Raw genomic sequence first — 24,272 nt, forward strand, 5'->3', positions numbered from 1 at the left:
TGAAGATTGAAACAGGTATAGTATGCATACTGAGCACACATGGTGCTCACATACAGAAAAAGAGAGTGGCTGAATTGGAGACTTAATGGGAGTTTAAAGGAAGAGGGTGGGGAGAGAAGGGGATGAGTGAGAAGTGGACAGAAGCTACCTGCCAGCTTCTTCCATATACGGTCTTAGTCAGAGCTGGCCTTACCCAGGACTGTGAGTTTCTCTGACTGTGTGAGTGAGCAATGCAGGGAGGGAGTGCCTACATTTGTGTGTTGTAATGCGTGCATGAGTCATGCACGCTGCCTAGTTTTGAAATTGCTCAAGCAAAGGCGTGAGATTGAGAAACTACTGTCTGGATAGAGAACAAAGTTTAAAAGATTATTTTGTAAGATACATTTAATCATTTAAAACTGTGATTGAAACATAAATCGGATAAAGAATACAGAAGAAAATGTGAGCGGTAACAGACAAACATGGCCTTAAAAAGGGAGATTCATTCATTTCCTCAGAGTGGTCACATGACCGGAGCAGCGCATTCTTCCCCCCATGTGACTCTCTCCAATATCTCCTTATATGGACGTCATCCAAAGGAACTCTTAAAGGGATGGTGGTGCCCTGGGTCTATACTTGGTGTGTGTGTGTGTGTGTGTGTGTGTGTGTGTGTGTGTGTGTGTGTGTGTGTGTGTGTGTGTGTGTGTGTGTGTGTTTAGCGTCAATTCAAAGCAGGATAATGCTGAGCGGAAAAGCCAGTTCTCTGATCACCTGATTGCCTGCCTACACCTAGCTCTGTGTGTGTGTGTGTGTGTGTGTGTGTGTGTGTGTGTGTGTGTGTGTGTGTGTGTGTGTGTGTGTGTGTGTGTGTGTGTGTGTGTGGTCACTTCCTCCATCTGTAGAAGTGAGGCACTTTAAAAGCTTGCTTCCTGTGCCTTTTGGTGATCCAGCTCCCATATATCCTTATTAGGAACACACAGGGCCTGTGAGAATTCCTAGTGTAAGTTTATGAGGCTTTGTCCGGTGCCCTTATTGAGTTAAAGCCCATCCAGCCACCTAATCTCTGGTCAACTTATAAAATGAGCCTTGGAGGAGGATTTTCATTATAAAAATTTAAAAAAAAAAATCAACAAAGAATTGAAATAGTTTCAGGCCAGAGGCAAACAATGGTGTGTGAAATACCTGCCTGTGTGTAGGCTGTATGCATACCAGAAGTGAATCATGTTCCTGAGTAATCAATCCAGGCCTAATTGTTTTTATTTTGACACCTAATATAAGTATGTTCTGAAAATAACACGCCTGTTTATCACACGTCATTCACAAGATTAGCCCCGTAAACTCAATTGCACAATTCCTGCGAGGTGATGAAAAGGTAAGACATTTACAGTCTCAGTTTTCAGTTTTATTTGTCATATGCAAGTTAGCACAGGGTCAACATTGCAATGAAATGTATTTGACGAGCAGAAGACAGTCACTCAGCAGACTGGTACAGTAAAAAATAGTAAAGAGCAAAATATTAATAAAATATAGTAAAAGAAAAAAGATTTAACAGTTAACAGACTATATATATATATATATATATATATATATATATATATATATATATATATATAGTCTCGTTACAGTCATGCCCTAAACATTACCGCAATTCAGCCTGGATACATGCATTACTGTCAGTCTGCACTGTGTGCGTTTGTGTTTGTGTGACGCTGGTGTGCCGGGGCAGAAGAGCCAGATAGAGGGTTAACCGTGCTGTCAGTGACCCTGAGATTAAACACCATCCCCAGTCCTGTCACCACAAACAAGCATCCTGCAAACAAATGGGAAATGGAATGGTGAAATCCTCTTCTGAAGCATTCCCTGACCCCGTGAATAAAATTAAGAGCACTCATTCATGGGTATATTATATCACTGAGGCTATAATCAGGATGATCCTGGCACCGTCACAATGTAGAGGATGTAAAAACGACGTAACTATAGGCTGGATTAATTCAGTCTATTAAAGTAATAACTAATACATGCTCAGGGACCATTCAGTGCTTTGCAGCAGGGGTTGTGGGATTTGTCATCCACTAGTCTGTATCCCACTTATGTATTATTATCACATTATGGCAGACAGTTTTAAAAAATCAGCAGGTTTACTGAACACTGAACGACCCCGGATTGATAACTTTTAGGGAGGTATATGGGTTAGTTTAGTGGAACTTGTCCCCCCACTGCTATGTCAGAGCGCACAAACCATGATCTGCATGCGCCACACCCAGTGGATGGAGCCGAACCAATCAGCGGGCGCCGTGCGGAAAGTTCTCCTTTTATGGAGAGGGGCTGCAGCACGAGCCCTCATAAAAATCCTCCACTTTATTGGCCTTCATTGCAGTCAAGTTCAGACACTACATCCTACCGGAGTGTAGCGCTCAGTCACAGTTCTCATACACCGAAAACCCTCCCTCACACAGGTAAGACAACTGCGGAATGTCGGTGGAAGTTTCTTCCTCACATTTTAACGCTTTAATGTAACATTTTGAACAGCGAGTGTTTTCTTTTTTATATATATATCACTCCTTAGCTTACGAACCAAGTCGTTTTCTCATTTCAAGCTGAAGCCACTTGCTAGGCTTTACAGTGTTCCTATTATTTTGACCGCCACAGTTTTAACCATGTAACGGTTCGGTTTAGAAATGTGGTGACATGTTGCCGCTTATGTTTAAGTGGGTGTGAAATAACCTTACCACTCGATGCTGTCATCACTTTGTAGTCCGACAAATCAAGACTACGTGTTAAAGGAAAAAAGCTTGACCTTCTCGCTTACATGTAAGCATCCACTGTGGCAGGTCTGCAGCTCTGGTGTCTCCGGTTTCAAACATTCAAACACCAGACCAGGCAAATGCAGATTGGATGGATTAGGCTTATAGAGACTTTACTAATTTTGTAAGTAGAGCTTCTGAAATTAAAGGTTTTTGCTGTGTCACTGCAGCTATCAGTTAATGTGCAAATCCTGGTGCGTCTGCTTCAAATAAATGTGCGAAGTTGGCTTTTTGTTCGTGTAACCTTGCAAATGCGTCAGTCACGACGTTCAGATATATCAGATTTAACTGTGATTTGTAGAAGTTCGTTCAGCTGCTAAAGGGTTTTCTGTGTGGTTAACGGTTGTGGTGAGCTCGGTGAAGGGAGTGGTCGCCTGTCGGTGTCATTTGAGGTTTGGCGACACGCGGGGCGGCTTCCGGGCCGGTCTACAGCAGTCTCTAAGCTGCATTCACTTTTGCCTTATATGGCCATGGCCAGCCCGAGTGAGAAACTGCCTTTGTTTCTCAGCTCTGGATTAGGACTCAACCTTGCGCCACTGCGACATCCAGCGTCCGTTCTCAATAACTGCAAGACTTCATCCAGGCTGTCTGCCAGATGTATCGCACACTGCTGCTGAACATTAGGATTAAAAATCCTTTCCTCCTGTTACTACTTCATACAGAAAATGGAAGACGAAATTGCCGCCCTCGTTGTTGACAACGGATCTGGAATGTGCAAAGCTGGCTTTGCAGGAGATGATGCTCCACGTGCTGTGTTCCCCTCCATTGTTGGACGCCCCAGGCATCAGGTACATATTCCTTAATAAACCTCACATACCTTGTAACCTTATAACTGCTGACCTTTTCATAATCGCACTGCTCTTTGCATTCCTAGGGTGTAATGGTTGGTATGGGCCAGAAAGACAGCTATGTTGGTGACGAGGCACAGAGCAAAAGAGGAATCCTGACCCTCAAGTACCCCATTGAGCACGGAATTGTCACCAACTGGGATGACATGGAGAAGATCTGGCATCACACCTTCTACAATGAGCTGAGAGTTGCCCCTGAGGAGCATCCAGTCTTGCTCACAGAGGCCCCCCTGAACCCCAAGGCCAACAGGGAAAAGATGACGCAGGTAACAAGAGCTGACACCTTGACGAACTTCCCCCTAAGTCAGGAAACTGTTGAGCTGCAGTGCCCAACAACAGGAAACTATGTTGCCACTCGGGTGTTTCTTCCCCTGCTCAATCTGTCTTTCCTCATCCTCCTTCAACCCTCCAGGTTTCCTCTGCCCTCGACTGATCTTTTCAGCTCTGCAGATGCTTCAGGTTTCTATCTCTGCACTGTGATGCATCAGGAATGAGCTGCAGCATGGGCACTGCTGTTTATAAATTAGACTGAGACTTGTGTTTAACTACACGGGTGTCTGCATGAAGCAATGGATGATAATAGAGCAGTTTGCTGCACTTTAACTTTTAGAGTCAGTGTAACAAAGCAGTTTTCTATTGTAGTTGGCATAATACTCAACCCAGTGTGCTGTTCTTTCTGTACACTTGAACTAACACAAACTTATTTCAGAGTACTTTGGCTTTTAGTTTCACTGATCATCTCTTTTCTCCTGCTGTTCTTGCAGATCATGTTTGAGACCTTCAACACTCCTGCCATGTATGTGGCCATCCAGGCAGTGCTGTCCCTGTACGCCTCTGGTCGTACCACTGGTATTGTCATGGACTCAGGTGATGGTGTGACCCACACTGTGCCCATCTATGAAGGCTACGCTCTGCCCCATGCCATCCTCAGGTTGGACCTGGCTGGCAGGGACCTCACAGACTACCTCATGAAAATCCTGACTGAGAGGGGCTACAGCTTCACTACCACAGGTGAGCATGAGGATGGTTTTTGAGACATGATGTGAGGCTTTCAGGGTTTTCTTATCTTAACTGTAATGTTTTGTCTCACAGCTGAGCGTGAGATTGTGCGTGACATCAAGGAGAAGCTGTGCTATGTTGCCCTGGACTTTGAGCAGGAGATGGGAACTGCTGCCTCCTCTTCATCCCTGGAGAAGAGCTATGAGCTGCCTGATGGACAGGTCATCACTATTGGGAATGAGAGGTTCCGTTGCCCAGAGGCTCTCTTCCAGCCCTCATTCCTTGGTAAGCAGCATCAGCTTTAAGACAGATTTCTGTGATTTGTAAAAAGTAGTCCTTTGCAAGGCTAACCTTAACCCCAAACTTTCCAACTCTCCACAGGTATGGAGTCTTGTGGTATCCATGAAACTACCTTTAACAGCATCATGAAGTGTGACGTTGACATCCGTAAGGACCTGTACGCCAACACTGTGCTGTCTGGAGGTACCACCATGTACCCTGGCATTGCTGACCGCATGCAGAAGGAGATCACTTCACTGGCACCCACCACCATGAAGATCAAGGTAAAATTCTTGTTCTGTCTGTTTTATTATAAGTTTATAATAAATGGACTGTGTTCATTGCTGACAACTCTACTTCTGCCCTTGCAGATTATTGCTCCCCCAGAGAGGAAGTACTCTGTATGGATTGGAGGCTCCATCCTGGCTTCTCTGTCCACCTTCCAGCAGATGTGGATCAGCAAGCAGGAGTACGATGAGTCCGGCCCCAGCATCGTCCACAGAAAGTGCTTCTAAACAGACTGTCCCCACCCCCACCAAAACACACTGCTACAAACCCAAACTAGCTCAGCATACATGCCTACACCACCACACTGGTGTATGCTGAGCCTACACCTCTTCCATTTTCCCTCATCACTCTGGCTACGGCACCATGCCCCCTGATGGGGAGAAACTCTGCAGGAAGTACGGAGCATCCCAGGCGGTGTGAATGTGTGAGAAACATGATATCCATTGTCGTGTTTGTGTAGGTCATTCCAGTTGTCTTTGTTCACCACCTTATTTGCCTCTATGAAGGTTTATTCTCTGGTGGGCTTGCTGCCCATCAGAACTGTAGTATTGCTTAATATGTAAATTATGTAATCTGAAACTTGTTTTGTTTTTGTACTTTCAGCCTTAAATGATACTTGGTCCAGTTTGTTTTTGTCATCATGCAAAAGACAAGGCTTGTACCTTGTATTGAGGTGTATGAAGGTTTGTGCATAGGGCTTTAAGCCTCTGGTGTACACAACAACCCAATAAAGCGCACATGTCTGACTCAAGTCTGATTTTGTCTTTATGTTGAATGCATCAAAGTAACCTATTCATCATTTGGCCTCAAACTGCACTCTGGGAAAGTTGTTTCAGCTTATGTAAGACTTAGTAAAATGCATCTGGAAGAGACAGAGGCTTTGCTGGTATAAATGGCAAAAGTCAAGAAGTGTGACACCTGGAAGTTAAACCATAGTGGATAGTAGGTTCAGTTTGCACATTAAAATTTAAAAGATGAACTCTGCACCCTTAATTTCAGGGGCAACACTTGTGACTTCAGTGTCATAAATGTAGTTGTGTGCTGTAACAATAAGCTACACCTGTCTCATGTTAATCTTGGCAAAAATATGACTGAAACAATAGTGTCTTAAATGACAAATCCAAGAACCAAAGCCTGCTTTTGTCTTAACACTTCAGCTTGCAGCTCGTAGGAAGGACTTGGGGGTCATGTGAGGAAAGGAATCAAGGATGTCTAAATTAAGAAATGGGATAAGCATTTGGCGTGAATGGCATTGATGGCTGGAGCCCATTTGGCTACTGTTTGCATGTCAGTATAAGGTGCTGCACATGCAACAAACACTGATGCATCAAAGCCTCCATCCAAACACTGTATTATGTGAATTCTGTAGATTCTTTTCTCAAGATTTTTCTTTAATCAGTTTTAAAAAAAAAGAATTTAACACACATTTCAGTCTGACTGCTGTCAAGAGTTAAACAGCAAATTTTACAGTCATCAGCCTTCATGGCAGGCTAAATACTGAAGATGGATTTTGAGGAGTATAACTTTACTACAAAAATTTTCTTTATAGTGCCATCATGTGAATAACTGATTATGGGAAACAATAATCAGCTTTTTTTACATTAATGACTTTAGAAAATATATAAGATGTTATATAGTTCTATACATTAGGAAATATAAAGACTGCTGCACTGAAACTTTACTATCTTTCTGTTTAACACTAAAGCTGGCATACATTTGTCTTACCAATACTTTAGATTTGTGAATATTCAATAAATCCTGCATAACTCTCTTATCAGTCTGCATGCCAAAGTCAGGAGTGCAGGAGAAGTAATATGTGAGGGTGGGGCATGTATGAAAACAGGACTGGTGACTGGTGATTTGTGACTGGTTTAGCATATGAGACTTTTGAATTCTCCCTCAGACTGTCTTCTCGAGAGGCTTTTGATTCAGTGGAACCAGCTATTCCTCTCATAAACAGTTCCCTTACATCTGGTTGTATTCCAGCTGCCTTTAAACATGCTGTTGTGCAGCCTCTTATTAAAAAGAAGAACCTGGACCCTGCTGTTTTTTCTAACTACAGACCTATTTCTAAATTACCATTTCTGTCTAAGGTCCTTGGAAAAAAATGTTTTTAAGCAAACAGAGTATGTGGGAAAAGTTTCAGTCAGTGTCAGGTCACATTACAGAGATGGCTTTTTTGAGAGTTCTTAATGATCTGCTTTTAACTGCTGACTCTGGCAGCCCTGCCATTTTAGTTCATCTAAACCTGTTTGCTGCCTTTGATACTGTGGACAGCAAGATCCTGCTGTCTCGTCTGGTATATGTTACCTCTAGGGCAGTGGTGGGCAACTCCAGGCCTTGAGGGCCGGTGTCCTGCAGGTTTTAGATCTCACCCTGGGTCAACACACCTGAATCAAATGATTAGTTCATTACCAGGCCTCTGGAGAACTTCATGACATGTTGAGGAGGTCATTTAGCCATTTAAATCAGCTGTGTTGGATCAAGGACACATCTAAAACCTGAAGGACACTGGCCCTGATTCACTGTAGTGGGAGCAGCCAGCAAAAGAAGACAGCTCTGTTATCGCCCTGTATATTTTTTTTATATCTATCTAATAGCATCTATAAAAAAAAAAAATACAAAACTTTATTTAATAACTTTTACAAAATAATTTGTATTTTATTGTGTAAATTGAACCAGCAGGAAGTGTGTCCGTCGCAAAAAGATGTCCGACACGTGCGACAGCATATATCGTCCGTGCAGCTAACGGTAACACAAACGTTCAGCCGCCTGTGGTTTCACGCAGCAGATTCACGGAACATGAAGCTCCAGCTGGGTGGATGAGCCTTTTTTAAAAAAACATGAGTGGGGATGTGTGCGGAGTTTCAGACGGCATGGATTACCAGATTTTACAGGTTGGTGAAGACGGCATTCACAGTTAGTTAGCGGTGCTGCTGAGCAGGTCAGCTCAAAGTAACGTTAGCGACAAAATGTTAACGCCGGTCAGGTAAGGTTATGCTCCAAACACTTTACACAATTATTTTTTTAATCCCGAGTTTGGTTTACCGGCGTCGGCAGTGTGCTGGAAATAAGTGCGTTTTGGTGTGTGCGCGTGTGGGTTTGTTTGTTTTGTTTTATCGAGAAAACCTGCTAAGCTCAAACGCCCTGGTACTAAAACCATTAAAAGGTTGTATTGTCCCGAAGTGGTATTATCAAATAAAAAAATAACCTGGAGCACAGGGACCACTATTGCCATTTTCTATTAAAAATGTTTCATTTTTATTTTGTTTCTGCTAAATAATGCTTCAGCTATAGTGGGGGTCATACTTCATGAATAAAGATAAACCATGGAGAAATGATTGTTTCTGATCGAGTAAATTGAATACTTAACACATACCTGATATTAATGTTTAAAAAAAAAAAACGTACAAAAATGACAATAAAACAGGACACATTAAAAGGAGAGCTGTACAACAGCTACATAAAATAATACTGTCATGGTATAAATTATATTGTCAATTAAATTCCTTCTAGAGGAATTTAATTGACTAATTTTCTAATATTCTCCAAATGGCCTAAAAGCGCCTGTCACTGACACTGTGTGCTGTCTGGTTCAGGCTGTGTGCGATGAGGATACCTTGTCTTCTTCGTCCGTGGGGATGTCAGATTTGTCTGATGAAATCCTGCTATGCATCCTGCGCCATATTCCAGTGTGTGACCTGCTGCTGAATGTGGCAAATGTCTGCCAGAAGCTTAACACGCTGTGCCATGACAAGACCCTGCTCACACATGTCAGCCTGTCTGAGGATTATTGGGTAACTTGCTGCAATATTCAAGTTCATGTATGTGTACAACTTTCCATGTATTTTAAAAAAAGAAAATGCCTCTGTAACAGCAAGTTGTATTCTAATGAAACATTAAATAGACTCTGTTCTTTATTTCTCTCCAGGCTGATGACGCATTGGTTCGACGCATACTAAAGCAGCTGGCCAATCATGTGCAGTCTCTGAGCCTGAATGGCTGCTACTGGCTATCTGGCTCCACCATGGAGCACATCGCACGCTGCAGAGGAGTGACACACCTAGATGTCACCGGTTGTCGCATCACTTCACTTCGCCTGTCCCGTCTCCTCTCCTCCCTCGCTTTCCTCAAATCCCTCGCTTTTGACGTGGCACCAGGTTTCAACTCTGCTCAGCTCAGCTCAGAGGCAGTGGATGCACTGAGCCGCCTGTCAGAGCTTAGGCAGATGCTGTTGACACCAAGCTACGGTGTAGTGCCATGCTGTGCCCAACTCCGCAAGTAAGGATGTTGGCCCTGACCCAACTGTGTTTTTTGATCCCTTCCCTCCCTAAACCCCTTTCAAATGCTTAGGAGCGGCCCTCTTCAAAGTCTAGAAATATTTGGACAATGTCAGTTTTTATAGGTTTTGGCTCTCTGGACCACCATACTGCGTTTCCTTGAGGTTTTCTGCCAGTCCTTTAATCCAGCCACTCTCTGATAGGTTTACTTTGATTTTTCTTTGATCTGCTTAATTTTCATGACATAACGAGGGAACATGTCTAATTAAAAAATCTATAAATAGCCTATAAAATGGCTGTCATTTGTAAATTATGTGACAGCTGTGTCTTTGGCTTAAAAAACAAAAATGTATGATATTTAAATGATACAGTGTTGTGTGCATTTGCTTGTCGTTGCACCGTAGGCTGATGTTGCAGTTTGACATCCCAGATGTGACCAAAGAGGGTGTCGGCGTTTGCTGTCAGTTAATGGTCGGTCAGAGCAGCGTGCCACATTACAAACAGCTTGAGGAGTTCACTGCCAGGCTGGCTCCAGGAGAGGTGAGTGTGTTGGGGCTTATGTCCATGAAACCTGTTCCTATATGGGCTTTAATTAACGCGCTTGTGTTGTCATGTTCTTAGGTAAACCAGACCCTGCTCCTCCTATACCTGGCAGTGTTCAGCGTTAACGTTCCGAAGCATCTCAGAGTTTTCCTTGTGTCCATCCCCGGCCCAAACCCGGCTCCCTGGCCTGCTGCTCCCTCAGTGGCTCAGAGCTTGGGTGAGCGGGGCGACCTGGTTGCCCTGCAGCTCCCTCGGTCATGGCTGGACTCTGCATCGCTCAAGCAAGCTCTGGAAGGAAACAGCCCCAAACACCTTAGCTTCAGCCGATGCCCGGCATTGTGGCCACAGGTGTTCCAGTCGCTGTTGAACAGTGGTGTAAGAGACGCCACGCAGCTGGTTAGTCTGAATCTGAGCGGGATCAACCACGTTCCTTACTCGGAGTGCAGGATTGTGGAAGATCAGCTGGCTGCTGGGACAATGAGCCAGCTGGCAGACAGCTGTTCCAACATTAAATACCTAAACTTGATGCACACACATTATCATCATGAAAACTCACCTGGGCTGGAAGGGGAAACCCACCTGTGTGCCAGCTTGGCCAAATTCAGACACCTGCTGTCTCTCACTCTCCCTGCCTGCGCCCTGTCAGACGGTTTAAATACAAATCACACGCAAATGCAGAACACTCATCTCTCTCCGCTTTTCCAGGGATTGAAGAAGGTTCCTCGTGTGGGCCTCCAGAATTACAAGCCTGCCTCAGAGTCCTCTGTGTCAGGGGACAGCACATCGGGGCTCGCTTTGCTGTTAGCTGGCTGCCTTTTTTTAGAGACCTTTGAGCTTATCGGTCCAGGCTTTGCTTCCACACTGCCTCGGCTTGAGCCGTGCACTCGTGCAAGCGTGGAGCCTCGTGGCATGTGCGCTTGGGCACGAGGAATTGGAGACGCACATTTGGCGGTGCTTGAGGCTTTGCCTCAATTGCGTCGCCTGACTCTGGCTGGTCTTCCTGGAGTTCTTAGGGGAACGGGACTGGTACAGCTGGCAAAGCAGTGCAGAGACCTGCGAGTATTATCCCTCGCCAATCTGGGTTCGCTGAAAACCATGAACTACACCGCTGCCTTGCTGGACACACTTAAACAGTGCACGCAGCTACAGGAGCTCAGGTAAGAAGATGACTTTGTGTTCGCTTTGTTTATATAATAGTATGAAGTATGCTCATAGTATGAAAATGTGCTTTAAAACTGTCTGATTTCATACACCTGAAGCAAGAACATTAACATCACTTAAATATTATTCGTATTTATCTTTCTTTTTGCCCCCTATAGACTGTTAGGTTCATATATGCAAATGAGAGGATCTCATCTAAGAAGCACTAACCTGTATGACTGTCCAGCAGACAGTTGGCTCAGTTTTTTCTGTTAATTTGGAGAAAAAAAACATTAAGGAAATAAAATTTGCCCAACATTTTAAAGTTGACCAAATTGACCTGCCCTTGACTCTCTTCAATCAAAGCATTTAATGTTAATTACCTGTAAAGTGTAATTTGTGAATTATGTTTTGGTTTTGAGAGGCTTTTAAACAAATAGGATTTTCACTTTCCAGTTGTCCAATTGGTCTATATCAGGGGTGGGCAACTCCAGGCCTCAAGGGCCAGCGTCCTGCAGGTTTTAGATGTGTCCTTGATCCAAAACAGCTGATTCAAATGGCTAACTTGCCTCCTTAACATGTGTTGAATTTCTCCAGAGGTCTGGTAATGAACTAATCATTTGATTCAGGTGTGTTGACCCAGGGTGAGATCTAAAATCTGCAGGACACCGGCCCTCAAGGCCTGGAGTTGCCCACTCCTGCTCTTTATTTTACTCTGAACTGGGACAAATCTCAGACTGTTTCTACTTTTAATTCTGACTGAAGACATGTCTGTTCAGATTTTTGTCTTTATATAACCAACCAGCTCTTTATCCTCTCAAGGATACTTGAGGGCGCATGGGAGTTTGCCCAACCAGTCTACATGCGTTTTGTGGACTTGGAGAAGGCATTCGACCGTGTCCCTCAGGGTGTCCTGTGGGAGGTGCTGCGGGAGTATGGGGTGTCTGGCCCATTGCTACGGGCCATTCGATCCCTATACAACCGTTGCAAGAGCTTGGTTCGCATTGCCAGCAATAAGTCTGACTCGTTCCCGGTGGGTGATGGGCTCCGTCAGGGCTGCCCTTTGTCACCGATTCTGTTCATAATTTTTATGGACAGGATTTCTAGGTGCAGCCAAGTGGCGGAGGGCTTTCACTTTGGTGGCCTCAGAATCTCATCTCTGCTTTTTGCGGATGATGTGGTTCTGTTGGCTTCATCGGGTGAGGGCCTCCAGCTCGCACTGGAACGGTTCGCAGCCGAGTGTGAAGCAGCGGGAATGAGGATCAGCACCTCCACATCTGAGGCCTGGGTCTCAGCCGAAAAGGGGTGGAGTGCCCACTCCGGGTCGGGGAGGAGTTCCTGCCCCAAGTGGAGGAGTTCAAGTATCTCGGGGTCTTGTTCGCGAGTGTTGGGAGAAGGGAGTCGGAGATCGACAGACGGATTGGTGCTGCGGCCGCAGTGATGCGGACGCTGCACCGGTCCATCATGGTGAAGCGAGAGCTGAGTATAAAAGCGAAGCCCTCAATTTACCGGTCGATCTACGTCCCTACCCTCACCTATGGCCATGAGCTGTGGGTAGTGACCGAAAGAACGAGATCGCGGATACAAGCGGCAGAAATGAGCTTCCTCCGAAGGGTGGCTGGCCTCTCCCTTAGAGATGGGGTGAGACGTTCAGCCATCTGGGAGAGTAGAGCCGCTGCTCCTCCACATCGAAAGGAGTCGGCTGAAGTGGTTCGGGCATCTGACAAGGATACCTCCTGGGCGCCTCCTGGGTGAGGTGTTCCGGGCATGTCCCACAAGGAGGAGGCCCCGGGGCAGACCCAGGACACGCTGGAGAGATTAGGCCTGGGAATGCCTTGGTGTTCCCCCGGATAAGCTAGAGGAGGTGGCTCGCGAGAGGGAGGTCTGGGCTTCTCTGCTTAGGCTGCTTCCCCTGCGACCCGGCCCTGGATAAAGCGGATGAAGATGGATGGATGCATAACTAACCACGTGCATCTGTTTCTTAGGTTGGAGCAGCCCTACCTGAATGCGAATGCGTCGTTCTTCGAGGCTTTGTCCTGCTGCTCCCGACTGCAGCGCGTCTGCCTTATTTCACGCTGTGGCACTTTTGACCCATCAGCCACAGAAACTTTCATGGAGCGGTGCTGCCATGTCGTCATGTGCCACATGTTCATGGGTGGCACCTTAGTGATGTGTCGCACGCTGCAGAAAGCTCTGCTGGACAGGTTGGTGACTGTGTTCATGTATTTAAAGCTAGGGGGCATATTCTGTCGAAAGTTTTACCTGTGGGGTCTTTTCACTCGTTTTGTGTATTTTCTGGCTTTTTTTTTTTCCTTCTTAAGGTTCTCAGCAGAGCGCCCGGCACTCAGTGTGGTCATCTATCCGTTACAACACGAAGACCTACCCTCAGTCATCAGAGATATCCCATTAACACTGCTGGACCGGATCACTTTGTTTCAGAGCCACGTGGCTCAACCACCACATTTATCACCATTGTGACCTCATCAGGATGCTTTAGTGTGATTGGTGCTCAGCAGTTGAGGTGCTCATCATTTTTTTTTTTTTTTTTTTTTTTTTTTTTTTTTTTTCTCCTCTTGCACGAAATAAAATCCACAAATGATGCTGAGACTGAATGTCATCAGCACCATCATTTCTGTTTGTGTGCTCCACGATTGTTTACATTTACACCGGTGATCATCTTTCCAAGGGAAATAGACTCACTCAGGCTCACGGTTCGTTCCAGGATGTTTCAGATGTACTGCGGCTCTGTGACGGTTGTGGCTTCTCTATCACAAATCATTGCAGTTCCTTTAAAATGAAGTGCCAAAATGGATTTTAGGATGCATTTGTATTTTAAACTTTGTACCAAATATCATAATAAAGTCTGTGTAAATAATTTTTAATCCTTCCCTTGTGTGCTGCTCTTCCATTCATGGCAGGCTGTTATTTTTATTTATTTATTTATTTTTTTGAAGTAACTATAGTGGAATAGCACTGGAGGTAACTTTTTTTTTTTTGTGTGTGTGTTTCAGTGTACTCAGTTTGAGACAAAATAATATATTGACATCTCTTTCATTTCAATATTCTCTGAGAACATAAAATTGGGTGGAGATTTGATTTATTTGATAAGTTATCATATTCATACTCAATTACCTTTTTATAAAGTATATTTGGGATCCAGACTTTTTAACACCATGTACAAAGTTCAAAATGAATTGGAAAGAAGCAGAAAGTCAAAATGAATCATTTAATGTTCATGGAACCCCATTTACAGTTAATTACTGCCTGTAGTCTTTGACCTACAGAGCCATCAGCAGGAGCTCTACTCAGACCTTTATTAAAGCCACTTAAAGATGGAGCTTCCTGTGTGATATTGGGCTCGCCTACAGCAGTGATGACCTCAGAGAACATAATGTCATCACCCTGACAAGCTGTGTGGCTGTTTGAGCTGCATGAATATGAATCATGTCCTTCACCGTCAGTCTGACTCAAACAAAGCACACAGAAAGTGAGTGAGTAGCCATGGATACCCATCAGTCTGTGTGACTTGGTCAGGAACTATGACACACTAAAATGTACTGTAGGTAGGCTAGATGAGAAGAAAAAGACCGGTTGCCACCTCTCCTCGGTTACATTTTCAGGTTTCTTCCTGTTAAAAGGGAGTTTTTCCTTTTCACTGTTGAAAAATGCTTGCTCATGGAGGGTTGTATGATTGTTGGGGTTTTCTCTGTATTATTGTAGGGTCCATGGGACCATGATATACAGCACCTTTAGGGGACTGTTGTTCTAATTTGGCAAAATAGAAATAAAACTGAATTCAATTGAAAAAATGAAGATCTGTCCACATTCGCATATCTGTAAACTCCAGCGGCTGCAAAATCTTTCCAAACTTCTTGCTGTCTGTGATTTCAGTCGGAGTCTCAAAAACACTCCGAACACTGCCGAAGCTGTCTCTCGTACACTGGGGTTGTAGATTTCTGATTTTTCTGATCAGCCACAGCAGCGAGTGCCATGCTGGCCTTTTAATGATAAAGACTTGAAGAAGAGAGAGAATTTTTATTTTCTTCAAAGGCAGCTTCAGGGTGCCATAAAGGCAGATTATTTTCACCAAGAGTACTTGACTTTTGTTGGTTTTGGGTAATTTGCATGATTAAAAATTAAGATCCAAATATATGTATCTACAGGGATTGTAACAGGAAACAGGTGCACTTCTTTCCACATCACAATTCAGTGCTTTGTCTCAAAATAACAGCAAAATGCAGAACTTAGAAAAAACCCCAAAATACTTAGTTCCTTAATTTCAAATAAAAGCTAGCATTGATTATTCATACATTTTTTGCACTTTTTATCCACTTTAAAGTTTACTGTGCTTAGTGTCGACGTGGGACACTTTTCAAACTTTGTTGTGCTATTGTACTAACTATGACTGTGCAATGACAATAAAGAGTTCACAGTGATGGAAACATTCCTCAGAGATTTTGGTCCATGTGGACATGACAGCATCATACAGTTGCTGCAGATTATTCAGCTGCACATCCATGATGTGACTCTCCCGTTTTACCACCATGCTAAAGGTGCTGTACTTGATTGCTATCTGGTGACTGTGGACTCATTTTAAGTCCAACTCACCTTTAACTTAACTCTAAATCTTCAAGAAATCACTTTCATGACCTGAGCTTTGTTACATGGTGTGTTATCCTACTGGAAGCAGCCATAAAAAGATGGGTAAAGCCTAGTCCCAAAGGGAAAAACAATGTCAGCCACAATACTCAGATAGGCTGTGTTAAAGTGATGCTCAGTTGATGCTAAGGGGCCCTAAGTTTGCCAAAAAATACTCACCCACACTTTTACACCATCACTACCAGTCCGAACTGTTATAACTAAACATATCTGTTTATGCCAAATTGTGAACCTACAATCTGAATGTCACAGCAGAAATCAAGACTCCTCCGCTCGGAAAATGTTTTTGTAATCTTCTCTCGTGCAGTGTTGGTGAGCCTGTGCGAACTGTAGCCTCGGTTTCCTGTTCTTAGCGCACAGAAGTAGCACCTGGTGTGATTCTGCATACCTTGGTTGTAACGACTGGTTATTTGAATCACTGTTGCCTTTGTATCAGCTTCATTCTCCTCTGCCGCTCACAGAATATTTTCTCTTTTTCAGACCATTCAGTGTAATAAAAAGAGATGATCGTGTGGGAAAAGCCAAGTTAATCAACAGTTTCTGAAACACTCAAACTATCCCACCTGCCACACTGGAAGTCATGTAATGCTCGGTTTGACCATCAGCTGGTCATCTTGACCACGTCTACATCCCTAAATGCACTGAGTTCCTGTCATGTGATTGGCTGGTTAAGTATATGCGTTAACAAGCTTTAGCCTATTGAACTGAACTTGGAGCCCTCTGCTGAAATAATACCATAGTGTGACATGCTGCTGTAGCTTTCCTTGCAAGGGTAATAATGCTGACTAAACTATCCTGCCTATTCACTTGAGGGTTTATTACCTGTTTCATTTAAGCCTTGCTTGACCCCACCTGACCCGCCACTTAGATATTAACTAGAACATTTTCCTGGATGTTTAGTAAATAGAAAGATGTGGCTTTAGCCTTCACCTCATTTCACCCCATTCAAAAGACGGAAAATGTACTTTCATAGCCAGCAGGGGGCGATATCAATCTATCTAAAGATTATGTGAAGCCTAAACACCACACAGGCGTACTAACATATTGTCGATGTAGTCGATCGAAGTACGCCATCCTTAATTAACTAGACTGGTATTTTTCAACAATTTATGTAAACCGTTAATAGAAATATACTTTTAATTAAATTAAATTAAATTTGTTAATTTACTCCAACGATCTAAAAAATAATCCCCCAAAAAGACGCTCATAATTATATTTGTATATCTACTATTAAGGTCTGGGCAAGTTTGTGTCATTGAAACATCGTGGTTGTACTCAGCTTGTCAGCAGCTAGTTAGTGCACCTTTAGCTAGCCTTGTAAGTGTAACACATTTTGTAGTTTTCTGACAAAAGGAAGAAACCCGACATGATCCGTTAGCTTTTAACCAGCTCGCTAACACTAACAAACATGCTGACGTCCGTTGTCCGTTCGTGTGCGCGAAACGGGAGGAAAATATCGCTTCCTGCTGCCAGGCTGTGCACATTTTCAACCTTTAGGAAGTCACCAGAACCGCTAACTCTAACAGGCAGACGGGATGTGTCACAGCACCCTTTATCCAGGCTTCTCACACACACTCCCTGGCATCCTAGGCCCGTGTGTCTGTCAGCCCTCTCCCGAGGAGACGCGGACCCACTGGACTCCCCCTCTGAACCACTTGACTGGGAAAATTTCGGCTCTCTGTCTACCGACATGGCCTCCAGGAGGACGTTCAGGAAAAGCAGCCCAGGCCTCCGGGACCTGCAGTACCGGGAAGACGGAACCGGGAACGAAGAAGAGCGAGAAGACGCCGGTAAACCTCAGAGGAGGCCCGTGAGGAGAAATACACCGTACTGGTACTTCTTACAATGCAAAAAGCTCATCAAAGAGAACAAGGTTAGTGTGGCTGAGCAGTTTTATGTTAACTGCTGTTCTTTCTCTTCTTCTTCTTCTTCTTCTTCTTCTTTGTGTTTAACTTGGCAACCAACGTAAAGGAGCATTCTGTTCTTTCTCTTCCCTGCTGATGTGTTTATAACCCTCCTCTGTGCTCTCACAGCTACAGGAGGCTCTGGATGTGTTCAGCAGGGACATGCTGCAGGGAGAGAGGCTGCAGCCGGAGGAGTACAACTACACGGTCCTGATAGGAGGCTGTGGACGAGCTGGACAACTGAAAAAAGCCTTCAAACTCTACAATGATGTAAGCATATTTAATTTGACCAATTGAAATGAGATGTCAGTGTGCAAGGTACACTCTAACTCTAAGTTAAAATATTCATGTTTGACAGTTTTAGAGTGGTGTTGATTCAGGTGCTGCAGTTTCCAGTTGCTGAATTGTGATGTTTGCAGATGACATTGTGATATGTAGTGAGGCTAAGGAGCAGGTGGAAGCAAGACGGGAGATGTGCAAGGAGTAGAGAAGGTGAATGCCTGGGGTCAACAATCCGAAGCAACAGGCAGGGTGAAAGATTTAAAGGGAAGGTCTAGAAGAGCTTCGATGGTGTATGGTTGGGAGACGGTGGCTCTGACTAAAGATAGGAGTAGTTCAAGGTGGCAGAGTTGAAGATGCTCTGATTTTCATCAGTAGTGACCAGGATGGACAAAATTCTAAATGTAGTTTATCACAGGGACAGCTCAGGTGAAGCAATTTGGAGACAAAGTTAGAGAGGCAAGGCTGAAATGGTTTGGACATGTGCAGAGGAGAGATGGTGGATGTAGTGAACAAAGGATGTTGAAGATGGAGCTGCCAGCGGGAAACAAGGAAGACCACAGAGAAGATGCATGAATATGGACCTCGCTTTTAATATCCACAAGAAGAGACTAAGATTAATACAAATGATTTGTACAATTGAACTGCCCCACATACCAGCTACTACAGCCATCAAAGTTACTATAAATTTATTTGTATGGCAGTCAAGATTTAATGAGAAACATTACTTTAAATGCTGCAGGCTGCCAATCCCTCCATCCTCCAGATTTGTGTCAGGAAAACTGTGGAGATTGGCTATAATCAAAGAACAGATTCTAGTATTTTTAAAGCTTCAGACACTGATGCGAGACTCCTATGTGTTTGTGTGTTAAAATAAATATAAGTCTTATTTCAAATTCAGAGGGGTTAAAAACTTGGGGACTGCTTTAGTCCACTAATGCCATAGAAGAGCCAGCTTTCACAATCAGTTTAGTTTCATTGTAGATGTTTTTTTTTTTAATATTTAAGTGTGTTATTCATTCTTGTCCTTTATTCTGACAGATCGTTATACACAGTCAGAAACCCTCTCTGTAATTATTTGTTTATTTATTTATTTTCTCTCCTAGATGAAGAAGCGTGGTCTCACTGCTAACGATGCAACCTACACGGCGCTCTTCAACGCCTGCGCCGAGTCGCCTTCAAAACAAGCTGGCCTGCAGCAAGCGCTGAAGCTAGAGCAAGAGCTCCGTCGCAAAAACTACCCTCTCAGCACAATCACGTACCACGCTCTTCTGAAGGCGCACGCCGTCACCAACCACCTTCAGGCCTGCATTTATACGCTCAGGGTAGGACACACAGCTGCATGTTTATAAGGGAGAAAGCTCATCCATTGTCACCAAATTGTGTCTTATTCTGGGTTTGTGTGCATTTTGTAGGAGATGCTGGAGAATGGTCATGCTGTAACTCAGGAGACATTTCACTACCTGCTGATGGGCTGCTTGAAGGACAAAGAGGCAGGATTCAGGCTGGCGTTACAGGTACGTAATACTTAAGTGTGGGATGTTTTTAGGAGTAAACTTTAAAATAGCCCAACCAATGCCAGCTCTCGTTGATCTTAAAAATCTGATAATGATACATCAGGTGGTCATTAAACAATATTGATACTTGATACACAAATGAGCTCCTTCGTAATGTTCATTTCAGGTGTGGCGCCAGATGCTGCAGTCAGGGATTCGTCCTGACTCGCACAACTATACCCTGCTCCTGAGAACTGCCAGAGATTGTGGACTTGGCGATCCTGCCTTGGCCACTGCTCTTCTGCTGGGGACTGACTGTGAGGGTCAGAAAGGGAGCAAGGATGTGTCGGAGTCCAGGTGCAAGGCTGTGATAGACATCGACCTACTTGAGAGACGGTTATTTATCCAGCCTGAGCAGAAGGAAGACAGCAGTGAGACGCGACTCAGACATGACTCGGCCCATCTGATACCGGTCAGGCAAACAGTAAATGCCCAATTACCCGGAGAGTTAGTCGCCAACTCCTCTGCTCCTAACCTACTAGAACTTTTTGAGGGTAAAAGAGGTGCTGTGGTCTCCCTTGGCACTGTAGATAAAATGTCAGACAGGCTCGCCCTCATCGGTGGAGCTAAAGGTTTTCTAGAGAGGATGGAAGCTAACGCACTCAGTCCAAACCTCAGGACTCTGACCCTACTGGCCGACACGATGGAGCCAGGCTACCAGTCTCTGCAGGTGTTGTTGAAGGTCGCCAAACGGCATCAAGTGAAGCTTGATGTCGCGTTCTTCAACTCTGTGATTCACAGATCAGCGCGAGCCGGGGACTTGGACGAGGCAAAGGTGTGTGTGTGTGTGTGTGTGTGTGTGTGTGTGTGTGTGTGTGTGTGTGTGTGTGTGTGTGTGTGTTGTTTTTGTTTGTGACGCCCATCCTGGAGCAACTTCTTAGGAGAAATAGTCCTCAGAAAAACTGTTGTCTATCTGGTATCTGTAAATCTGGAGGAGGAAGGAACACAAATTTTAAACTTGGGTAAACGTTAACAAAATTGGAGTTAGAAATGTTTAAACTGTGCGTGCTGTTTTTCACACACTTCTTTCACTTTTCAGGCTGTGCTGAGTGTAATGAGACAGCGCAATGTAAATGTGGATCTGCAGACATTTGGGTGCCTTGCATTAGCCTGTGACCAGCAGAAAGACGGCCTTCAGTTGCTGGAAGGCATAGAGGTGACAAAGCATATGTTATTACACTAAATTTGGCTGTTTATTGACCTGAATTCTGTCTCTGGCATTGTTAGTGCAGAACTCGCCCCCTGCTGGTCGGTAGAAGGAATGCAGGGTTTAGGTGCTTGTGCATCTTAGTTAACTTTGCTCTATGCGTTTTTTCTCAGGAAGCAGGACTGAGGCCTAACGTCCACGTGTTCTCTGCTCTGATTGGCCGAGCGAGTCGCAAACTGGATTACGTCTACCTAAGAACAATCCTTAAAACCATGAGTGACATGAAAGTCTGGCCTAATGAGGTCATCATCAGACAGCTGGAGTTTGCTGCACAATATCCTCCCAACTATAACCAGGTCAGCATGCACCCATCTATACTGAGCACATCTGTAATGATTGGTACATGAGTGTTTCCCACATATTTAGAGAAGGCATATGCTCTTTTCAAATAATTGCTAGGATATTCCTTTATAAGTTTTTTTTTTCTAATTCACAAATAAGTGCCATATAACACAGAGTGCACAACTCTGTTGCTTGTGAAGCTCGCACACAAGAATTTCACTCACATGTGCTGTACCAATGTACCTGCACATGTGATGTGACAATAAAAGTGATTTGATTTGATTTGATATAATTAGCTGCCTCTCCAGTGAGTCTCTTATCACAGACTTCAGCTGGTGCCAAGCTCACTGAGGCTGCAGAGCAGAACAATTATTACTGGCTGCAGTCCAAAGCAGGCAAGTTGCAAGTCCAGCCAATGTTAAAATACACAGGCAGACCAGTCAAGTAAAATCTAAATTGGAAACACGGGAATAAAAAACACTGTAAACTATTTTGCTCTAATTGAAGTGTGTATGCTGTCAATCTTAATGCCTCTCTGTTTACTGACTTCAGTGCAGTCTGTAAACAGACAACTTCTTCTCATTTCGTGGCACAACAAAGATCCAACTTGGAAGGTGACTGTATGACTCACATTTCTCCTTTCACTCTGGTCCCCTCACTTTTTGGCACCCTCTCCCCTCTCTCTATCCCAGTACAAATCCAGAAACAACTATCTGGTCCAAATTGACGGTTTCCGTGGTTACTACCAGCAGTGGCTCAAGCACATGCCTGCTCAGAGCGCTGAGGAGGAGCAGGGAGCGCTGCAGTCCCAGACAGATGCTGCAGAGCTGAGAACAGAGGCTGCAGATGGGCTGATGGAGGCCCAGAGGAACCACAGAGCAGCAGCCAGGAGGTGTCATACTCGCAACAGGGACAGGAAGAGCAGCAGCACGTCCACTGTATGACTGAACTCCAGGAGATCATCACGACCACTCTTTTACCTGCTGCTTGTTCTGTAATAAACTTTATAACCCTGGATGGACTTGGATCAAAATAGTGGCTCATGTGGTTGCGTTATTCTTGAAAAACAGTGATGTCATTGTAATTTATGTTCCAGTTTCAAGTTTTTGGGCTTGTTTATTGAAAAATAAAACTTCTTCATCTCCATCTTTTCAGTTATACTGTCATTTTAAAGGTACCCAACCAACCCATTGGCTTTCAGTGACCCACACTGGTCATAAAATTTGTGGATTTCGGGTTAACTGAGTATTAATATTGATCAGCGTTTCAATAAACAAACAGCAGTTTCATAACGTTGTTTGGTGTGAGGATTACCTGCATTTGTAAGCAAGTTGAGGGCCTTTGTTAAATGTCAGGTTTGCTCAGTTCATTTTCAAAGTCAACTTTTATCCAAACGAACAGTAAGCGTGAACCTGATGACCCAGAGCTGAAGATAAATCATCTTGCAATAAGAGGCAAACGCATTTCTGATTTCTAAAGCAGCTGTTCCCAGACTCGCTGCTTCAGCCCACTCAAACCTTTAATCAGTACAGGACTGTACTACTTTGTGTTTTAATGGATTCAGTTTGATCTCCTGTGGATTTGCTTGAGACTGATTCTGCAGAAATGGCTTATATTTCCGTTCAGTTTCAACCTTCCTCCCATGCTGACTGCTGGACGAGACCGAAGCACAGAGGAGGAGAGGTGTCTGGCTCAGTGTGTGGGCTGTATACGGGGAGTGCAGAATTATTAGGCAAATGAGTAGTTTGTCCACATCATCCTCTTCATGCATGTTGTCTTACTCCAAGCTGTATAGGCTCAAAAGCCTACTACCAATTAAGCATATTAGGTGATGTGCATCTCTGTAATGAGAAGGGGTGTGGTCTAATGACATCAACACCCTATATCAGGTGTGCATAATTATTAGGCAACGTCCTTTCCTTTGGCAAAATGGGTCAAAAGAAGGACTTGACAGGCTCAGAAAAGTCAAAAATAGTGAGATATCTTGCAGAGGGATGCAGCGGTCTCAAAATTGCAAAGCTTCTGAAGCGTGATCATCGAACAATCAAGCGTTTCATTCAAAATAGTCAACAGGGTCTCAAGAAGCGTGTGGAAAAACCAAGGCGCCAAATAACTGCCCATGAACTGAGAAAAGTCAAGCGTGCAGCTGCCAAGATGCCACTTGCCACCAGTTTGGCCATATTTCAGAGCTGCAACATCACTGGAGTGCCCAAAAGCACAAGGTGTGCAATACTCAGAGACATGGCCAAGGTAAGAAAGGCTGAAAGACGACCACCACTGAACAAGACACACAAGCTGAAACGTCAAGACTGGGCCAAGAAATATCTCAAGACTGGTTTTTCTAAGGTTTTATGGACTGATGAAATGAGAGTGAGTCTTGATGGGCCAGATGGATGGGCCCGTGGCTGGATTGGTAAAGGGCAGAGAGCTCCAGTCCGACTCAGACGCCAGCAAGGTGGAGGTGGAGTACTGGTTTGGGCTGGTATCATCAAAGATGAGCTTGTGGGGCCTTTTCGGGTTGAGGATGGAGTCAAGCTCAACTCCCAGTCCTACTGCCAGTTTCTGGAAGACACCTTCTTCAAGCAGTGGTACAGGAAGAAGTCCGCATCCTTCAAGAAAAACATGATTTTCATGCAGGACAATGCTCCATCACACACGTCCAAGTACTCCACAGCGTGGCTGGCAAGAAAGGGTATAAAAGAAGAAAAACTAATGACATGGCCTCCTTGTTCACCTGATCTGAACCCCATTGAGAACCTGTGGTCCATCATCAAATGTGAGATTTACAAGGAGGGAAAACAGTACACCTCTCTGAACAGTGTCTGGGAGGCTGTGGTTGCTGCTGCACGCAATGTTGATGGTGAACAGATCAAAACACTGACAGAATCCATGGATGGCAGGCTTTTGAGTGTCCTTGCAAAGAAAGGTGGCTATATTGGTCGCTGATTTGTTTTTGTTTTGTTTTTGAATGTCAGAAATGTATATTTGTGAATGTGGAGATGTTATATTGGTTTCACTGGTAAAAATAAATAATTGAAATGGGTATATATTTGTTTTTTGTTGAGTTGCCTAATAATTATGCACAGTAATAGTCACCTGCACACACAGATATCCCCCTAAAATAGCTGAAACTAAAAACAAACTAAAAACTACTTCCAAAAACATTCAGCTTTGATATTAATGAGTTTTTTGGGTTCATTGAGAACATGGTTGTTGTTCAATAAT

At 44.1% G+C, this 24,272-nt stretch overlaps 3 protein-coding genes across 5 annotated transcripts; all 3 read left to right on the forward strand.

Moving 5' to 3' along the window:
• The first annotated feature begins 2,309 nt into the window (after nucleotides 1-2,309).
• LOC101464190 (actin, cytoplasmic 2) lies at nucleotides 2,310-5,948 on the forward strand. The gene is made up of 7 exons (XM_004568297.4): nucleotides 2,310-2,435; nucleotides 3,446-3,571; nucleotides 3,658-3,897; nucleotides 4,396-4,642; nucleotides 4,724-4,915; nucleotides 5,012-5,193; nucleotides 5,281-5,948. Exons 2-7 carry the CDS (start codon nucleotides 3,449-3,451, stop codon nucleotides 5,422-5,424), a joined length of 1,128 nt encoding a protein of 375 aa, XP_004568354.1. The 5' UTR covers nucleotides 2,310-2,435; nucleotides 3,446-3,448; the 3' UTR covers nucleotides 5,425-5,948.
• A 1,730-nt stretch (nucleotides 5,949-7,678) lies between these two features.
• On the forward strand, nucleotides 7,679-14,042 carry fbxl18 (F-box and leucine-rich repeat protein 18). Of its 3 annotated transcripts, XM_076884747.1 has the most exons (9): nucleotides 7,679-7,769; nucleotides 7,880-8,094; nucleotides 8,797-8,994; nucleotides 9,129-9,478; nucleotides 9,882-10,017; nucleotides 10,099-10,416; nucleotides 10,726-11,177; nucleotides 13,146-13,364; nucleotides 13,482-14,042. In XM_076884747.1, exons 2-9 carry the CDS (start codon nucleotides 8,041-8,043, stop codon nucleotides 13,636-13,638), a joined length of 1,884 nt encoding a protein of 627 aa, XP_076740862.1. In that variant the 5' UTR covers nucleotides 7,679-7,769; nucleotides 7,880-8,040; the 3' UTR covers nucleotides 13,639-14,042. The 3 variants fall into 3 exon arrangements, with proteins under 3 accessions (XP_076740862.1, XP_004568359.1, XP_004568358.1); XM_004568302.4 differs by having other exon boundaries at nucleotides 10,099-11,177; XM_004568301.4 differs by having other exon boundaries at nucleotides 7,680-7,769; nucleotides 7,883-8,094; nucleotides 10,099-11,177.
• A 2,848-nt stretch (nucleotides 14,043-16,890) lies between these two features.
• Nucleotides 16,891-22,195, forward strand: ptcd1 (pentatricopeptide repeat domain 1). The gene is made up of 8 exons (XM_004568304.2): nucleotides 16,891-17,692; nucleotides 17,853-17,993; nucleotides 19,109-19,327; nucleotides 19,418-19,519; nucleotides 19,686-20,333; nucleotides 20,598-20,714; nucleotides 20,879-21,061; nucleotides 21,740-22,195. The coding sequence occupies exons 1-8, from the start codon at nucleotides 17,228-17,230 to the stop codon at nucleotides 21,989-21,991; spliced, it is 2,127 nt and encodes a 708-aa protein (XP_004568361.2). The 5' UTR covers nucleotides 16,891-17,227; the 3' UTR covers nucleotides 21,992-22,195.
• Nucleotides 22,196-24,272: the final 2,077 nt, after the last annotated feature.

Source organism: Maylandia zebra, linkage group LG6 (assembly GCF_041146795.1).
Source record: "Maylandia zebra isolate NMK-2024a linkage group LG6, Mzebra_GT3a, whole genome shotgun sequence".
NCBI classification, from domain to species: Eukaryota; Metazoa; Chordata; class Actinopteri; order Cichliformes; family Cichlidae; genus Maylandia; species Maylandia zebra.